The 19,660-nt window shown below is 29.4% G+C and overlaps 2 protein-coding genes across 3 annotated transcripts; both read left to right on the forward strand.

Moving 5' to 3' along the window:
* The first annotated feature begins 705 nt into the window (after nucleotides 1–705).
* On the forward strand, nucleotides 706–8,118 carry LOC100781307 (2-aminoethanethiol dioxygenase-like). Of its 2 annotated transcripts, none has more exons than XM_003552467.5 (5): nucleotides 706–1,328; nucleotides 3,691–3,809; nucleotides 3,951–4,116; nucleotides 6,307–6,522; nucleotides 7,684–8,118. In XM_003552467.5, exons 1-5 carry the CDS (start codon nucleotides 1,088–1,090, stop codon nucleotides 7,806–7,808), a joined length of 867 nt encoding a protein of 288 aa, XP_003552515.1. In that variant the 5' UTR covers nucleotides 706–1,087; the 3' UTR covers nucleotides 7,809–8,118.
* An 8,157-nt stretch (nucleotides 8,119–16,275) lies between these two features.
* On the forward strand, nucleotides 16,276–19,660 carry LOC100780402 (WRKY transcription factor 72A). Its single transcript, XM_003551676.5, has 4 exons — nucleotides 16,276–16,764; nucleotides 17,170–17,682; nucleotides 17,982–18,095; nucleotides 18,363–19,660. Exons 1-4 carry the CDS (start codon nucleotides 16,708–16,710, stop codon nucleotides 19,302–19,304), a joined length of 1,626 nt encoding a protein of 541 aa, XP_003551724.1. The 5' UTR covers nucleotides 16,276–16,707; the 3' UTR covers nucleotides 19,305–19,660.

The following is a 19,660-nucleotide window of genomic DNA, read 5'->3' on the forward strand; positions in this document are numbered from 1 at the left end:
ATTTTTACAAAAAAAATAATAATACTTGTTACACATTTCAAAGCGAGCTTTTATTTGATATTGAATGCACATAAGTTAAAGAATTTAGTTACAATAAATTAACACTATAGATGAATTCTTCATTATTATCATTATAGTGTTCAACCATAATAAGTAGTCAAATTAAAAAATCACAAAAAATAATCCAAATAAAGAAATCATAAATAAATAGTCAATGTATAATAAAATCATTGAATTTTATTAGAAATATTTTATAAATCACATTTAAGATACCTTTTCAATATAACAATATATTTTCTTTTACTAATAATAATTTTACATTTCATTTCATCACAAATCTATTATATATTAAATTTATTAATTATAAATAATTTTTTATTGACTTTTACTATAATTACATTAAAAATCATATCAATAATATCAACAATATTTTTTTAATTGATTATTATACAAACATTAAACTCATTATATTGCATTTTGTATTAAAAATTATATATAATTCATTTTATCTTGAAATATGAGTGACAATTATATGAAGAAAGTGCATTATAGTAGATAATATAGTAGATATTGATTGATTAAATCCGCCGTTTGAAGCTGCCCACTGGAATGCTTGACGTGGCCCCTGGTTTTCAGTTTTACTTTCCAAACCACTGTTTCTCTCTCTCCATTTCAATTTCACTTGCATTCATTCCCCTACCTGTTTATATCAAACATGCAATATCAAATTCTGCTTCATTCCAATGTTTGTTTCTCCCCTCTCTCTTCCCCTTCACTTCACACCAATGTTCCTTTTCACTTCCCCACACTCCCCCTTTTACCGTTTTACCTGCGTTAAACCCTCTTAGAATCTCACCCCACTTTTCACTACATCTTATAACACACCTTCCCCTGTTTTCCTCTGTTTTGCTTCTTCTAGAGTACCCTCTTCCTACATGTTTTTTCCCTGACTTTTCTTCCTTACCCATTTCCCATAATTGTATTTTATCCTCGAACATATCAATAGTTCCTCGATCAGACTCATTTGTACACGAAAGTTCTCTTTTTTGGGGTGTGTGTGATCTGCATTATAGCAGGGTTAATATAAATGGGGATTGGGAAGAACCTGTCTGAGACAAAAGGGAGGGAGTTGTGTGAATTGCGTGAAGAGACCAATACCAACACCACCAACAGCAATAACAACAAATCGAGGAGGAACCGGAGACATCGTCAGAGGAAGATGTCGCCTGGTCAGAAATTGTTTCAAACGTGTAATGAAGTGTTTGCTTCTACTGGCCCTGGGATTGTTCCTTCCCCTCAAAACATTGAAATGCTTCTCTCTGTTTTAGGTACGTGGAGTACATGTGAATTTGATTTTTAATTTTCGTGAGGGTGATCGATCATTTTCTCATATGTTTATCTCTCATTTCAATTATTGAATGGAGAATGGTTTTGAGTTGCTTAATGCATTTATTTCAATGAAAATATTATTTTTTGATTAAAAGCATTTAACATATTTATTAAATATTTCTTGACTTTAGATGCAAGTTAGTAAGACCCAAGAGTCCAAGACCATTATTTAATGACAATTTTTTTTTTCCTTTAGTCTAACCGTATGTATCAACTCCAGATGTTATTCTCTTAAAATTTACTCCATGTAGTATCATATCATATATACATGAATAAAAAAGATATAATATCTATTGTTTTTTCTCTCTATTTTTTAATCAACTCAAAATTAATTAATCCACTCTAATAGTGTGGATGTTTACAAATTGTCTTTTGTATGCTACTTATGTGTCCTCTCCTAGGTTGCGTCTGTGTCTTGTAAGCATCGTGTATTGATGCAAGTGCCCATTATCTTGTGCTTGATGTTCCCCAAGAGTTATCTGGTATATATATTCACATCACCATTTTCCGCTTACTATATGATGTCAAGTCTTTATAAGTCCACTTTCAAAGCATAATAAACATAGCATTCTCAATTTAATCATTGTCAATCAAGTGCTGTCTTATTAGGCGAGACACACGTGTTTCTCGCTCCTATTGTCGTGTCTCATTGACATTGGCCAGCTTAATTTGGATGTATTATGCCCCCTAAAATCAAGTGTTTTTTCGTGATAATTATGGCCATAAGTATCTGGTTTACGTAAATGTTTGCAGTCACTAGCCAGGAAACAATCAATAATTCTCGATACTACTATTGATATTGAGTTGGAAGTTTCTCATAAATAGATTTAAGGTTCTATTAAGGTATTTCCTCCTTAACTTATTATAAGAACCTTTCCCTTAATTTACTTTTGTTAAAGAAAAAATAATTAACTTATTTAATCATATTAAATTTATCAATTAATTATACTTACTATCATGTTAAAATTATTTTTTTTCTTATCTTTTTATTTATTTATACTTACTATCATGTTAAAATTATTTTTTTCTTATCTTTTTATTTATTTAATTACTTTTTATTAATGTTTGAAGAAAAAAATAATTAAATAAGAATATATAAAAAATAATAATTAATATATCTAAAAATTAAAAAAGATCTTATCATTGTAAAAAGAGACAAATAAATTTTTAAAAATAATCTTATAATATAAGAAACCGATGGAGTAGTAATTAAGAAATTAATATATATATATATATATATATATATATATATATATATATATATATATATTTGTGTGTGTGTGCGTGTGTGTGATAAATAACAGTAGAGATATTATATATTATGATATCAAATGTTATATTTTTTAAGTTTAATATTTTAATTAAAATCTTTATGCTGTGAGTTAATCGTGGTGATCCTTTAGAAAAAAAATATAAATAATAAAATAAAAATCGTGGTGATCTTTAACAAGGAGAGGATAAATATGATCAGTCCTGAAGGCTAAGGACAAAAACTACTTAGTTGTTTAATGCGAGTTAAGACCGTATATATATGTTAAAAAGGACGCGGCACTATTTGAAACGGGATACAGCTACTCAGCTTTAATTTTGAGTAAATGCTTAAATTAGTCTTTTTGAAAATAAAAATAAAATAAAGGACATTTTTATTAAGAACATATTGTTAACATGAAAACATTTTAGTCATTTCCTTCACTGTATAGAAAGACTAATTTGTTTTACACTAAACATTGAAAGGCTTTTCATATATATATTTTTTCTGATTAAATTTTGATTATTTTTTCTAGATCAAATTAAGTTGGGTGAATTGTTTTAAAAAGAAAATAAGGATATGTTTGTTTCTTATTTTTGGAAATTATTTTCCGTTTTTAATAATAAAAAACTTATTTAATAAATGGATTTTAAAATTGTTGAAAATATTTCTCTTTCAGTTTTTAATATATATATATATATATATATATATATATATATATATATATATTCTTTTATTTCTTTTATTAATATCCATACATTTTTTGTCTCATTTTCTTTTATCACTCTTACTCTTTAAAAAAAATCAGTTTTTAAAAACTAAAACTAAAGGTATAATCAAGTACACTTTTAAGTCTTTACTTTTGATTTTACTTTACCTTTCTTGTTTAATGCTTCTTTGGGATTGACTCAAATAGTTATTTACCTGGACCACACTATCTTACCTGTGCAGAATGCCAAAAATTAATCTACCAATAGTTAATTCCACTTCTCATTTCTTTCCCTTAATTTTAAATGCTATGATAAGCATATTTATACTATGGCTTTGTGCAGGTGAAATAAAACAAGAAGACGTTGGCTTAAAGCCTGAAATGGCATTTTTCAGTTCAAATAATCCTCGAAGAACTCCAAAAATTACATACCTGCACATTTATGAGTGTCAACAATTTTCGGTAACTAAGCTATGACCTATAAATTGCTTTCTTGCAGTGCTATACTGGTGTCGTTTATTTTGTTTTATTGGTGTGTAAGAGTAACTTTATTTCTTATAATTTTGTTATTATTTATTATTATTATTATTTTATGCGTTGAAGATGGGAATATTTTGCTTGCCACCTTCTGGAGTTATTCCTCTTCACAATCACCCTGGAATGACGGTTTTTAGTAAGCTTCTTTTTGGAACCATGCACATCAAATCTTATGATTGGGTCGTTGACTTGCCTCCTCACATGCCTACCATAGTCAAACCATCATCAGAAAGTGAGTATTTTCTTGTTTGTGTTTTCGTACAATGAGACCCTTACTTATAGTGATATATAAGAGGAAGAATAAGATATTAAACATAATCTATTCTTCGGTTTCATATTAAAATGGTTTAGTACGAGTGTCGTTTCAGAGGCATACTCTTTTCAAAGCACAAAACTGAGAGTACTCTATCTGTGTATTATAATTGTAGTCCTAACTTAAGTTGTTTTACAAAATTAAACCCAAAAAAATTAATAACTAGATAAAAAGAAGGACAATTTTACAAAACTAACATTGTCATTATTAATTTATTTTTAATTTTTGTAGTTCATACCATTAGTATTATAAGAGATGAGCTTAAATATGTTTTTGGTCCCTGGTATATATTCATTTTTAACATTTGATTCCTAATAAATTTTTCTTGAATCGGATTCTAATATTTGAAAAGTTTTGTCTGAGGTCCCTATTGTTAATCGGGATCCGTTAACTGCTTACGTGATCGTTAACCGGACACGTTGACGTGTGACATGTGGTGTCACATGTAGTCATTGCCTGAGTGAGACTATATGTGGAAAAAAATATTTTTAATTTTTTTTCTTTTTTTCCCAATCAGTCTCACAACCCCTTTTTCTGTTGAGTGTTGATTGCAACCGCCAACATTTGTAACATTTGCAAACACAAACTCGTTTGCGACCAACACACTCCGCCACTGCTCCTACTCATCACCGCCACTGCTGAGGTATGCATCTTGCGTGAATATTAGTGAGGAGCAGCAACCAAAGAAAAATAATGAAGAGAAGTTGTTGGAGATCGAGAACGATCTTCGCCTAGTCCTGCGTGTGAAGCTCAACCTCACGATGTACCCTTCCATGCCTCTCACACTTTCCCACCCAATCAATGAATGGAAGATGAAGCGCACACTCATCAACTTCCTCCACTCCTCCCATTTCCTCACGCTCCCTGAGGATGACAACCTCCATCTCACATGACTTAAGGACCTCAAGAAACACAAGCGGGATGACCTCGTCATCGTCAGAACGCTCCACATACGGAATCTCTTTTCCTTCTGAATGGAGAATCATCACTTCTGATTAACAGAGAAGCTTAACGGGATCGAACTCAACCTCAAGGACGTTAAGTTTAGACTTGCCGTTACAGTTCCCGTTTCAGATGATTTTCAAGGAATGAAGAAGATTGGGAAGAGCATTCTACGTCTCAAAATTGCATGAACCTAATATCGTTGTTCCGAGAGACGTGTCGTGGTGGTGGTTTGCTGAGTCTAGGGTTTCGAGTAAGCCCTCCATGCTAGTTGCTCACACCATCTTCTCCACTTTTGGCAAAATAAGGTTTCTTTCGAGAAAAAAAAGATAAAAGAGAAAAAAATAATTTTTTAAAAAATTAAAAAAATTCCCACGTGCAATCTTACTAACGCGTACACGTGACACCACACGTGACATGCTTACATGTCTGGTTAAGGGTCATGTAAGTTAATAATGGATCATGACTAATAGTAGGGACCTATGATAAAATTTTAAAATATTAGGAACCCAATTCGAAAAAAAAAAATTATTAGGGACCAAATACAAAAAATGAGTATATATCAAGGATCAAATGCAAAAATCAACTATATATTAAGGATAAAAAAATAATTTTTTTTTCTTACACAACCATTATTATGGAACACGAAGGTAATAAATATTAATGAGTTAACAGTTAGATAGCGCTGTATTTATTTATTTATGTCTAGAGAAGCTTTGTTCTCTCCCATAATTTACATGTGGAACAAGCTTTACATTTAAGGAAACGTGGTTGTAACGATGAGATGTGGAATAAAATGCCATTGTTAACCATGTATATGAATTAAAAAAACTAGCGTATCTTAATATCCGGAGGCAACACCATGAGAAGGTTCTTCACCATGCAAAGGTATGAGAAAGGGTCATTGTATACATAAATATGTAAAGAAACTGTTTTTGGATTTGAACTTATGACTAATTGGTCACCAAGGCACAACTTTACCATTGCGTCCGGCTCGATCTCAAGAAACAAGATGAAAATTTCCTTGGATTAAGGTCAATTTCTGCAACCACTCATCTTGTTTTAGGGAATTGAAGATGCATATGATCAATATGTATTCGATGTGTCAAAATTTTCAAGTTGCTTGGTAATATATGTACAATAATTTGCATATTCCATCTATGGCAGCCGAGGCTTCGGATATGCGATTGGCTAAAGTCAAGGTTGATGCTGATTTCAATGCTCCTTGTGACCCCTCCATCCTTTATCCTGCTGAGGGCAACATGCATTGGTTCACGGCAGTGACAGCTTGCGCAGTTTTAGATGTTCTTGGTCCTCCATACTCTGATCCTGATGGAAGGCACTGCACATACTACCAGAATTTCCCTTTCTCCAGCTATTCAGGTATCTTCATATCCTTTGACAAATACTACTAAATAATGTCCATTGATTACCCTTTGTCCAACTTTTCTGGTATCTTAATATTTTTAAACAAATGATAATTAATATACTTAATCACACTCATCTTTTCTGACAACACCCCATAAAAATGGGATAATTATAGGGTGGTCTAGTGAGTTTTGGAACTCCTATGATCCACTAATTTTGCTTGTTTGGGTAACCGTTTACGAGAGTTGATCTTGCTTTGAAAGTGAGGTGGAAGAAGGAAATTTTTTTGTTACTTTTTGATGAGTTAAAAGTAATTATGATATTTTGAAACGATGATCCATAAACTTAATTGGTGAGTGAATAATTTTAATATTTATTTATTAAGAAAAAGACTTAAATATATTTTTACTTTTGATAAGTTAGTGTTTTTTTTTGTCCGGTAAATTTATTTATTTATTTTAAATTTTAGTTGCTATAAATGGACATTTTTTCAATTTTGATTTTTATAAGTTTTTTTCGTCAAAATATTCTTATAAGTTTGTGTTTTAATTTTTTTAATTTTAGTCTCTTTTAGATTTCAATTTTTTATTTATATTCTTCATATGTTGGTGCTTATGAGAATCAAAAATTAAAAAGAATATAAACTTAAAAGGAACTAAAAATGAATTAAATTTTTACAAGGACTAAAATTAATTAAAACAATATATCTTCCAAGGACTATAATTATAAAAAAAAATACAAATTTACAAAGTCTAAAAATGAATAAATTTTTTAGAAGGACTAAAATTAAAAAAAATACAAATTTTCATAAACCGAAAACATATTTTTAAGACTAGGAGAAAATAGTCTATATATTGACGGTTGCTGGAAAATTATCTTAATTGCAAAATTCATGGTCTGCCTTAATCATTTGGCTGTTAGCCTGTGTTGATGTATAATTTTAAAAACATTAAATAATTCATTTACCAATAAAAATCAGTGTATCATTAGTAGTCCAAAACTTGTAGATTATCACTCTATAATAATCCAATTTTTCAATCGTATGCACAAGGTAGCTAGTTTCCAAAGCCATATATTATATATCGCCCTTTATTGGCATAAATGTATTATTCAGTATTTTGGCGGCTCATTTCTCTTTACCTACATACAATGATTTGAATCTTTTGGAAATTTCAGTAGATGGACTATCCATACCAGAGGAGGAAAGAACAGCATATGAATGGCTTCAAGAGAAGGAGAAACCTGAGAATTTAAAAGTAGTTGTAAAGATGTACAGCGGCCCAAAAATTGTGGAGAACTAATGTTGTCATGTCACCCAACATCTACTTGTTCCTATGATCTGTTGCTGCAGTCAAATGATATTCCTGTTGATCATTTGTCTTATTCTATCCCATTTGATGCCACCCTTTTGTCCTCTTGTGAACCTTGGTCTATCTTTATACCCTTTTTAATTAGTATTTTTATTTTCTTCTTCATGGAACATGAGGCTCTTAATTGGTGCTGTTTTGTGCCTACAGTTAGTTATTATGTACATACAGAAAACAACAAAAGACAAACATGATACTTACACTGGAAAATAGTATCAAAATGAAGGTGCATATTGCATAGTAATGAACTGGTTTTCTTTTTCTTCTTCTTTTTTTTTTAAAAAAAGATGTGCTTGCTTTTTAGCTGGATTTATTTAATTCAATTAGTCTGATGCCAAAAAAATGGTGCATTTAGTGAATTGGATGGGTGTATAGCATTGATTTTAAACTGAACTACTAATTGAGCTGCAGTTAAATAGCGAATGCATTGGTAAAGATATATTTTAAAATTTATTTATTCTTAGGAATCGAAGATAAATTAGTCAATTGAGTCTCTGGAGTATTTTAAAATTTATCATTCAACAATAAAGCAGGATGATATTTATAATAATTAATAATAATGATCCAGTGAAAAAAAATAAGAAGCTAGATACCTTGAGGATTCAAGAGTACTTTAGACTAGTGTTTTAAAATTCGGCTTGATCAGAAAATCGAACGTACAATTTGTTCAATTTTGTTATTCGATCGATTGGATGTGCTAATGAACCCGTGTTAATGTTTGGAAAATCGGTATTAAACCAGTTAACATTGGTGTAACTATGTTCGAGCTTTTGGCATTATACCAACATCAATAGAGAATAATTAAGGAACAAAAGATATGCTTTTCTTTTTCATTTTATTCATTTAAAAAATATACATCTGATTAAATAATTTTCAAATGCAATTAGATATTAACATTTTGTATCCTATTTTTCTTAAAAACACTTATGGCAATAAGGATAAAATAATACAAAAATTTGATAAATGTAATTACTATCTATTTAACAACTATATTTTTTTAGGCTAGCGTCCGTGATTTTTTAAAGATATCTAGAATTGTCTAAGATTGATCATTTTAATGATATAATATTTATCCGATACTTTTGACGGTTTAAAACCGTCAGAAGAAAAAAAGATATAACTTATACGGTTAAAAAACTACCAAAATGTAATGGGTGTTAGCATATCAGTATTTTGATAAAGAACCGCAAATATTTGTTACAACAATTGTTAAATACATAATAAATAGCATTTATCAAGTTTTTATAATGTTTTTATTATTATTATTGTCGTGAAATAACAATATAGGATGTAATTTATCAATACCTAATCGTATTTGAAAATGCTTTAATTAAATGTATATTTCTAAATGAATACAATTTAAAAGAAAAATGCATCTTCTATTCTTTTTTATTTCTTGACATTGGTACAATGCAAAAAAAATGTATATCTCTTTATTCCTTATAAATTACTTGTTTTTTTTTCTTACTCGAAGGCCATGATTTATGTAGGAAAAGAAGACTAAGATGAGAGAGGCCTATCAATAAACAACAAATATCAATTGCGGACTATCATAAGGGGTGATAGGCCACGAATTTGATAGATCCTAGCCTCACAGCACATTGTGAACACATAAATTATGTTGTTAACTAAGATCATTAACTTGTGGCCATAGATGCTATGGAATTGATTTGGTTTTGTCCAAAGTTTGTTTATTAGGGAAAAAATAGATATACCTTCCTTTGGCATTGTACCAATGACCTTGTCAAAAGAACAAATAATTTTACAAGGATCGAAGAAAGAAATATACCTTCTTTTTGGCATTGTACTAGTGTCAATAAAAAAGAAGAATAGATGATACCGTTTTTTTTTCTGTATTCATTTTAGAAATATATGTCTAATTAAATTCTTTTCAAATAAGATTAGGTATTCATCTATTACATCCTATATTGTTATTTAAAGATAATCATATTAAAATATTATAAAACCTTGATAAATGCTATTTATTATGTATTTAACAATTGTTGAAACAAATATCTTGTGGCGTTGTGTCACAATACAGATATAATAACACCTAATATATACCTTTTTGCACTTTTTGTAACTATACTGATTATCATTTTTTAATGGTTTTAAACCATAAAAAATTAAAGTATCTCGGGTAAATAGTTTGTGACAAAATCTTTAAAAAGTAATTAACATTTTTTTGATGATTCTAGAAATCTCCAAAAAAATGACAGTCATTATCCCAAAACAAATATAGTTGTTAATTACATATTAAATTGCATTTATCTAGGTTTTAGAGATGCAATCCATTTCGCCACCAAAAAAGAAATGGATGCAGAATATTAATATATAAATTGTATTTGAAAAGTATTTAATCAGATGTATATTTTCGAAATGAAAATAGTCAAAAGGAAAAGTGTATCTGAAGGTGTACAAGACTAAGATAAGAGAGACCTAGCATTTAATTTGGATTACAAATATAAATTGTGCACTACCATTATACATGTGTATGTATAAGATGATAGGCCATGGATTTACTAATCCTCAAAGAAATTATTAATGAACTCATAAATTAATGTTTTTAAGTAAGAACCTTAACTTGTAGCCATATGTGTTGTGGGATTGATATGGTTCTGTCCAAAGTTTGTTTATCTTGGGTTGTTAATTATGCTCAAAATTTCAATTTAGACAATAAGAGAAGGGTAAAAATCTTTGTGATTCTCCTTTTACGTTTGAATTCAACTTCTGAAATCGTATAAATAATTTATATGGAAAATAAAATATACCTTTCTTTTGGCATTGTACCAATGTTAAGAGTGAACGAGGAACAAAAGATATTTTTTTATCCTCTTTTTTTTAAAAAAAAATTAATTACATCTTAATAAGTACCTTTTTATGATAAAAGATTAGGCGAGCTCAAGCATCAAAATAGCCGCAAAAATCCCAACTAGCTAGGTTGGCACCCAATGGACTATAAACCATTTGCCTAAACAGACCCAAATATTATTAATAGAAAAAATAGTGAATTCAAACAGCAATAGGGAAACAATCCCTGTAATTTTTTTTTAGATTTATTGAACAATTGATATTTTTATATGATTGTCACAAACTAACACAATATTTACCCAATACTTTTGACAGTTTAAAATCACTAGAAAAGGATAATCATTGTGGCTACAAAACACTAAAAAATATTGGGTATTAGTATATCAATATTGTGACATAACACCACAAAATATATTTTTTACAACAATTGTTAAATACATAATAAATAACATTTATCTAGTTTTTATAATGTTTGAATTAATCTTATTATCATGAAATAACAATAAAGGATGCAATATGTCAATACGTAATCGTATTTGAATTGAAATAGATATATATATTTCTAAAATGAATACAATAAAAAAGAAAAGTGTATCATTTATTCCTCTTTCTCTTTTAACATTGTTTCATGACAACTTCTACTTGGTAAGCTTAGTTTCATGTGCCAAGTTGGGAACCTTTTTGTTTCCGTTGAATGAATGGACTTTTAATCTGACGGTCATTAGAGTTTGTTTGAAAATGGGTTAGACATTGATGATGATGGTTAAAGAAATAATATATATTTTTAATATTTTTTTCGTGTATCCGAACTAAAACAATAAAAAAGCCAAATGATGATAGCTTGATGAGTGGTCCACGTGAATTAGCACAATATTATGTTGGATTTAGGGTTAGTAAAAAGGTGAAATCGGTGGAAAATTTTTGCCAAAAAGTAAGTTGGATGCAGAAATTAATAAAAAAAGAAAAAGAAAAAATGAGAGTAAAAAGTGTTAGGATAAAATAATGAAAGGTAAAATTCATAAATTTTTAAAAATAAGAGATAAAGTACATCAAATTAATTTCTTAAGAGTAAAATTTGTTAAAAATTAAAAATTTCGCCCACCCACTTTTACTAACCCTAAGTGCAACACAAAATTGTGCTCATTCACGTGGAGCACACACATCAAGACGACACTTGTATTAATTCTGATACACATTTGAATTTAGCTTCATTAATCATATAAGTAATTTAATTACAAGGAAAAAATATATATACCTTCGTTTTGGCACTGTACCAATGTCAATAGAGAATGATGAAGAAAACATATGTTTTTCTTTTTTACTATATTCATTTAGAAAATATACATCTTATTAAATACTTTTCAAATACAGTTAAATATTAATATTTTGCATCCTTTTTTTTAATTTTTTAATTGTGACAGTAGGGATAAAATATTATAAAACTTGACGAATGCAATTTATTATAATATATGTAACAACTATATTTTTTTTGGGCTAGTTATTGTATTTTTCTTTTTTGAAATTTCTAGAACTTTCAGATTATTTTTTTTTTCAAAAACTAATATAATATTTACCTGATACTTTTTTATGGTTGAAACCTTTTACAAAATAATGCTTTAGCTTGACTGTTAACATATTAAAAATATTATAATACTAGTAAAAATATTTAAACTTATATTTGAAATGTTATTAATCTAATATATGTTGTAATATTTTAAATATTAAAGTACTAATAAAAATATTTACTACATACTTACAAGATGTGATATAAGTGACAAATAGCTTATGTTAGTAATTCAATCCCTCACTATATATGTGAATAAAGTAACATGGGGGAAAATAAATTTTCTCTTAATTAATATTTTATTTTCTTGAGAAATTAATCTCATAACTTTCAACTATAAAAGAATAGATTACTGTTAGCAAAAATAAAATAAAAATGAATAATTTATTTTAAATATGTTGTTGTAATGTTTAGCTTAACTATGAATTTTTTTGTTCTATAACATATTTAATCATATGTGTTTTTTGTTCTTGAGTATTATATCCAATAAATATTAACAATTTCTACATATTTCTTTATACTCATTATCCCTCTTTTTTCTTATAATTTACATTCAATATAAAAGGCCTGATCATGACACAGGTAAAAGGACTAATAGTGAAATATAAAGTTTAGTCTATTTAACAATTAAATATTGTTAAAGTAAATTATACTCCCATCTAGATGAGACTATTATATTGTTTTCTCTTCTGATAAGTTTATAATAAATTACACTACTCTCCCCTAGAGATGCGAGTATTGCATTGTTGTTTTCCTCTTATGTTAAAATATATAGTTTAGTTCATTTAATTTAATAGTCTGTTACAAAAATTGTAAAAGATTTTAAAATATATTTTAAAGATTTGTGTTTAATTCTATTTTACTTATATATATCTTTTTTTTAAATTTTGATTACATTAAAATATATTCTATGAAAATAATAATTAAAAATCAATATTTTTAGATATATAATTGAATTTAGTATAATTCATACTACTTTATTTAAAATAATAATTGATGATATAAATTATGCATATATATATATATATATATATATATATATATATATATATATATGTATGTATGTATAGGTATGTATTTCTTTATTTATCAATTTATTTAAAATATATGCAGTTGAATATATTAATTTATTCTAACTATGTTTATTTAATACTAAAACTTAAAACTATAGTAATATTTTCGTTGTTTTATAAATTTTTATAATTCCTTTTCTCTTTATTAAATAATGAAATGAAGCACATAAGTTCGTCAAATAAGAATTTATCATGAGTCTATAAATAATAAAAGAAATAGCAAGATCATGCGCGCAGAAACAAAGCTCTGGCTTGTCTTCAAGTTTCGCTCACACCCACGAAAAAATATAAAAAAATAAAAAACCAACACTTACCTCCTAGCTCCGATATCTCCAAAATTCTCTACTCTCTCACTATTTGAAATCATCAACAACATCACCATTTCTCCACACCCATACACTCTAGAGCTTCTAAATAATCGTTGAAGAGGTAGAAGATGAACCATCCACCCCTCTACAAAAACATGACGATGAATCATTCATTTCTCTCTATACGAGACCAATTAACAACAAGACTACTAGAGAGTTACACCAAACACCTGCGCTAGAACGCCTGCATGTCACAACCTTCTTTGACTAAGTAATTTGAAAATTTTAGGATTCATTGTTCGTGATTAAGCGTTTCCTAATTTGTTCTTTTAAAAATGGTTATGCATATCAATTTGATGATATGACAATACCTCATTAAAAAAAATACTAATTGACTCATTAAACGTGAGTGTCTATTTGCCATGTACGCAATGACACTAATGATGTTAGCATGTTGGATGAACAATAAAAGGTTTTGTACTTATTTTGGGAGACTGAAGTATAACATAAAAAAAAAAAATTGGAGACTAAATTCGAATTTAAAATTTTATAAAAGAACAAAAAAACATAATTTATCCAATAAATATTATATAAGAGTTAGTTAATTGTGTTAGTTTGCAACATCAAGTTAAAGCATCAAATAAGTCTACAATTTATAGTGATTTTTTTTTTCTTTCCAAAGAGTTTCAAAGTCAAAATTTGTTTTGGAGACTAAATTCGAATTTAGCGAATTTTAGAAGAAAAAAAAAAATCCAATAAATATTATATAGTAAGATTTAATTCATTGTGTTAATTTTGCAGCATCAAGTTCAAGTATCGAATAGCAACAGAGGGGTTAGACTAACTTATTAGCCTATTATAAGATACGTTATAATTAACAATTACTCAGAGCAGTGGAAAAGGTGCAATAGTACATGCTAACCCATTGACAAGTAATAGTGGTTGAACGTTGGGTTTGAACAAGACCAATTCTACAAAACATTAATTAAAACTGCACAATGGAAAGGGTAAAACAGTTGATACATAAGTGAATATTACTTGACCTCCAATCTGAAGAACCTACACCGCTCGAAGAGGCGCCTTTATTAATTAATATCCTATGCCTATACGGTCGAAATATTAAGGCCTACGTCAAAATGTGACTGTATATATATATATATATATATATATATATATATATATATATATATATATATATATATATATATATATATATATATATTGGATGGCCTCTTTGTCATATATAGTTCTGAATTTCACACACAAGCCCCCAATGCTAGAAGCCAGAATCAAATACTTAATTATGTTCGGTTGCCAACTAGAATTAGGGAATGGAATCTAAGTTATTTAATTTAGTCAAGCCCTAAAAAATCCATTGGAGTTACTTAATGGCTAACCGATGCATACTTGTATGAATGTAAGCATTAACTCCACGAATTATTTAATTAATTATCACATTGACACCATTATATGTTTTATAATCCAACTATCATATCCAAATTATTTTAAATGTTTTCAGACGACATTTATATATATATATATATATATATATATATATATATATATATATATATATATATATATATATGATTTTTTTCTTTTATCTTTTTACTTTGTAGTATCTTTCTTGCTCCTCCTTAAAAATAATATATATATCTGTCATTTTCTGACATTTGGTATCTAAATATATTAAAGAGTAATACGTAACACTCAGATCCCGAGACATACACTTTGGGCTAGTCCCAATTTTAAAAGGTTAACCAAACATAGACGCTATTTAAAAAATAATGCAAAAAGACCTACAATATTTGATCGGGAACAACTATTAGAAAATGTAACAGTAACAGTAATTAAGGACCGAAAACTCAATTTAATTTAGCATTTGTCCTGTGACCCTTGTTTGGTGCGCGACCTTTGAAAACTTGGTAAGTTAATTATTTCTTCATATTGTATGATCAGGCTTTGAATGAGCATATTTTATGCCCAATAAATTACATTTATTAATAAAAGGTTTGTTTTTGTATGAAAGTAAGTAATTAACATTGGAAAATCGTTTTAAAGCAAAATACGTTTTTGTTTGAGACAAATAATAGATTTATTTTTAAATACCCAATTATTTTTATACTATTAATGAGGTGCTATTCTACCAACTAAAACTGAAATAATGTAAATGATCCGTAAATATATAGTATAACATATATTTTTTACTATATAAGACAGATATAATAAACACTAGAGTTTTGTATGCATTTCAAGAATGTCATTGTAGAAGTTTTTTAGACGGTGAATCAATTAAAAATAATTATTTAAAAAACCAATTACCTTAATTACCATATATATAGCGTATGTAATCTAAAGATGAATTCAATTTAGATGAAATAAATCTTAAACATAATAAACATTTCAACTATTAATTACAGAAGGACATGGAAAAGATGAACACGATGACTAGTGTTAATTATATAATCAACTTGTACATAAATGATAGTATAAAACACCAAGTAGTATATTTTTATTATCCTTCGTGGCAATGCATTCATAGAAAGCAGGTCAATGGCACACTACGTTGACAGAAGAGCAATAGCTTACAACCATGCAGCGTGTGGACCGCGTAATAAGGCTACACCATTGACAAAGATTTCAGAGGTGCTCTCACTCGCCGCCATGGCTAATAACTGGTTCCATGTTGCAACTTTGACCACATACTCCATGTGACGTCCTCTCATGAGTACCAAGCTTCAACTATCAAATTAAGTAATGCACAACTTGTGTGTCAAAATTCTCCTTTTCAACCTCATTTATGACTCAGATTTGGGTGATCATATAATTAGTTTAACCGTACAATAATTATAATAAGTCCCACAAATATTATCTTACCAATTTGGTGTTGACATTTGAAGGGTGGTGGCTGCGTAATGGTAGAGAGCTATTGGATCTGTATTTCTTTAATTAGATTTATACCGTGTCTAGCTCATATAGTTGTTTGGTCTATAAGAGGGTATGTGTTGCACAATTGTGCCATTTGTATATTTTGAAATTGAGGGAACTCTACTTGAGAAATAGTAATAATTGAGGCCATGTCAAAAATGTCTAGCCCCAATGGTCCAGAGATAGAAGAGAAGAGAGTTACAAAGGTATATGCTACTCCTTTCCCTTCCCTAATCTTTCTTCTTGTGCATCCTATACTGTTTCTGAATAATTTTCTCTATCTTATATTCATGAGTGTCTTTAATTAATTAACAAGGTATATAGACAGCTTTCTAACTTTGATTGAATACTGATATATCTCAGGATTTTTTTAATTACATCACATCAATCAATCTATTAAATTTTTATTTACAGAGTTTGACGAAAATATAGAAAGATTTCTGTTCATGTAAAGCAAACCTTAACTAACCAAGCAATTATTCAATTGAATGAACAAATCGCATGTAGTTTGGCATGAAAAATATGGAAGAGTAAAGAATAAAACAAAAGTTTCTCTTCAGGAATCAAATAGCTGATTAATTGTTATAATTACTGTTTGTTTTGAAATACAGGAAGATAAATTCAAATCTGCTAAAACTGAAATGGGTGAGGTGAAGGAAGAAAATGAGAGATTGAAGATGATGCTGGAAAGAGTAGAAAAGGACTATCACTCCCTTCAACTCCGTTTCTTTGACATCCTTCACAAAGATGTTTCAAAGAAGGGTTTAGCTGTTTCATCTACTTCCCTTGATCATGAAACTGCAGAGCCTGAGCTTGTGTCACTTTGCCTTGGAAGGAGTCCAATGGAGCCTAAGAAAGAATTAGCAAGAATTGGATACTCCAACAAACCAAAAGAAGAAGACGTTGGACCCAACCTTACTCTTGGATTAGACTCCAAACACCTTTTGTCAATGGAGGTTGTGTCTGATTTGAGTCCCACGAATAGCTCAGAAGAACCAAAGGAAGTAGAAGCTGAGGGAACAAATCAATCAGCAAAAGTGATAAATGTAAATGATGACGTTTCAGATCAAATGCCAGCCAAGAGAGCCAGGGTATCTGTGAGAGCAAGATGTGATACTCCCACGGTCAGTATCAAAGAACAATAACGCATCTTAATTTGGTTATAGAAAATGTTTTGTTTTTACTTTTTTAGTTTTTTTTTGATAAATAATTATAAAAATATTGCTTTGTTTATAATTTTTTATAAGAAATAATATTTAAAAACAAGTTTTGCAAACCGTAATAAAGAGAAATCAAAGTGATATTTTTTCGTAGTATTTATGAAACAACCAACTATGCACGTATATTTTCATTCTTGTATTCTAGGATATGATATATATATATGTGTGTGTGTGTAATATCTGGTGGTATGCCTTCCAAACAGATGAATGATGGATGCCAGTGGAGGAAATATGGACAGAAGATAGCAAAGGGAAATCCATGTCCAAGGGCATACTATCGTTGCACAGTTGCACCAACATGTCCAGTCAGGAAGCAGGTATACATACATATAGTTTAATTTATATGCCTTATCAGTGTAAACTTACTAAACATTGTCATCAAATAACAATTCACTTCATCATCATATTAATAAATTGGATAACATAATAAAATAGTAAATTCCTAGTGAATATCTGTCTAAAAGTATTATAAATTCACAGTATATAAGCTAAACTCATATATGCATTATTATTGTTGAATGCAAATTGAAGTTTCAGATGTATTGAGTAATAATACCCCAAATTTAATGCATGTATGACTTCAGGTGCAAAGGTGTGCTGAGGACTTGTCCATCTTAATCACCACATATGAAGGAACACACAACCACCCTCTTGCAGTTTCAGCCACAGCCATGGCTTCAACCACTTCAGCTGCTGCTTCCATGCTGTTGTCAGGTTCTTCAACATCTCACCTTACAAGCCACAATTCTGCATCTTTTGGAAATGCTCCTACCACACTACTCAATGGTGTGAGTTTCAGTCATCAGTTTGATGAACTAAGAGCCAAACAAATGTTGTCACCACCAAACCATGTCTCACCAAATCTGTTTTCAACAATCACTTTAGACATGACTTCTTCAGCTTCTAATTCCTCCTCATCAACTCAATTCCATCATCGCTTACCTTCGACGATAGCTTCAATTTCAAACCCAAAATTTTCTCCAGCTAGTCTCAGCTTTTGTTCCCAAGATAATAACTTCATACCATCCATTTGGGGTAAGGGGGGTGACACTTCCACAACACCAATTGACAAAATCCCCATGACTAGGCCAGTTATCAAGGGAAATCAATATTTCCAAGAAAATTTCTATCAACAAAGCATAACAAAGCAAACTCCTTCCAAAGAAGCTTTGGCAGAAACAATAACAAAGGCAATCAGCACAGACCCGAGTCTTCGTTCAGTAATAGCTGCTGCAGTTTCATCAATAGTGGGGAATGGATCAAGCAGTGGGAACCAAGAGGAATCAGACAATGTTCTTGGTTCAGGGTTGAACTTAAAACTTGGGGAGCATTTTCAATTGGCTTCACCCAATCCCTTGAACCAGAATAGGAAAGAATGCTTAACAAGCTACTTCAAAAGTTTGTCCTCAAAGAATTCTGAGGCAGGAAGCTTCATTTTTCTCCAACCACCATTGCCATTTTCTTTCTCCAAGAGTAGCACAAATCAGGTCAACCATTATGTTCAAGAAATGAACTCACATCATTAGCTTTCTCTTCCTCTTTGACTTGGCCAAGATCCTATTATTTCATGTCAAAATATATAGGACCCCACAAATAATAGATTAAGTTTAGAAACCAAAAGAACGACTAGCTAGCTAGAAATTCATGTTGTCTCCCCCTACAATCTAGTTATTCAATTCCATTTTTGTAACACTCGAGCATCTGCTCAGAGTATAAAGACAACCTATTACAGAAATTATTACAAAAGTCTAGCTACTACTATAAATTTCATGCTTTAGATTGCTCTAAAATCAACGGACCATACAACGCAGTTCGCAAGGCATACATGCATGCCTAATGTTTAATTTTTTTCAATGTAGTTAATTATTTAACTAATTTATTT

This window comes from Glycine max, chromosome 18 (assembly GCF_000004515.6).
Source record: "Glycine max cultivar Williams 82 chromosome 18, Glycine_max_v4.0, whole genome shotgun sequence".
Taxonomy (NCBI): domain Eukaryota; kingdom Viridiplantae; phylum Streptophyta; class Magnoliopsida; order Fabales; family Fabaceae; genus Glycine; species Glycine max.

What these genes read in the sequence shown, in the direction of transcription:
- LOC100781307 (XM_003552467.5), top strand. Translation starts at nt 1,088, where the DNA reads ATGGGGATTGGGAAGAACCTGTCTGAGACAAAAGGGAGGGAGTTGTGT. An exon ending in ATGAGTGTCAACAATTTTCG is followed by an intron (nt 3,810 to 3,950) that starts GTAACTAAGCTA and finishes TATGCGTTGAAG; the next exon opens with ATGGGAATATTTTGCTTGCC. An exon ending in AGTCAAACCATCATCAGAAA is followed by an intron (nt 4,117 to 6,306) that starts GTGAGTATTTTC and finishes CATCTATGGCAG; the next exon opens with CCGAGGCTTCGGATATGCGA.
- LOC100780402 (XM_003551676.5), top strand. Translation starts at nt 16,708, where the DNA reads ATGTCAAAAATGTCTAGCCCCAATGGTCCAGAGATAGAAGAGAAGAGA. An exon ending in AAGAGAAGAGAGTTACAAAG is followed by an intron (nt 16,765 to 17,169) that starts GTATATGCTACT and finishes TTTGAAATACAG; the next exon opens with GAAGATAAATTCAAATCTGC. An exon ending in CATGTCCAGTCAGGAAGCAG is followed by an intron (nt 18,096 to 18,362) that starts GTATACATACAT and finishes GTATGACTTCAG; the next exon opens with GTGCAAAGGTGTGCTGAGGA.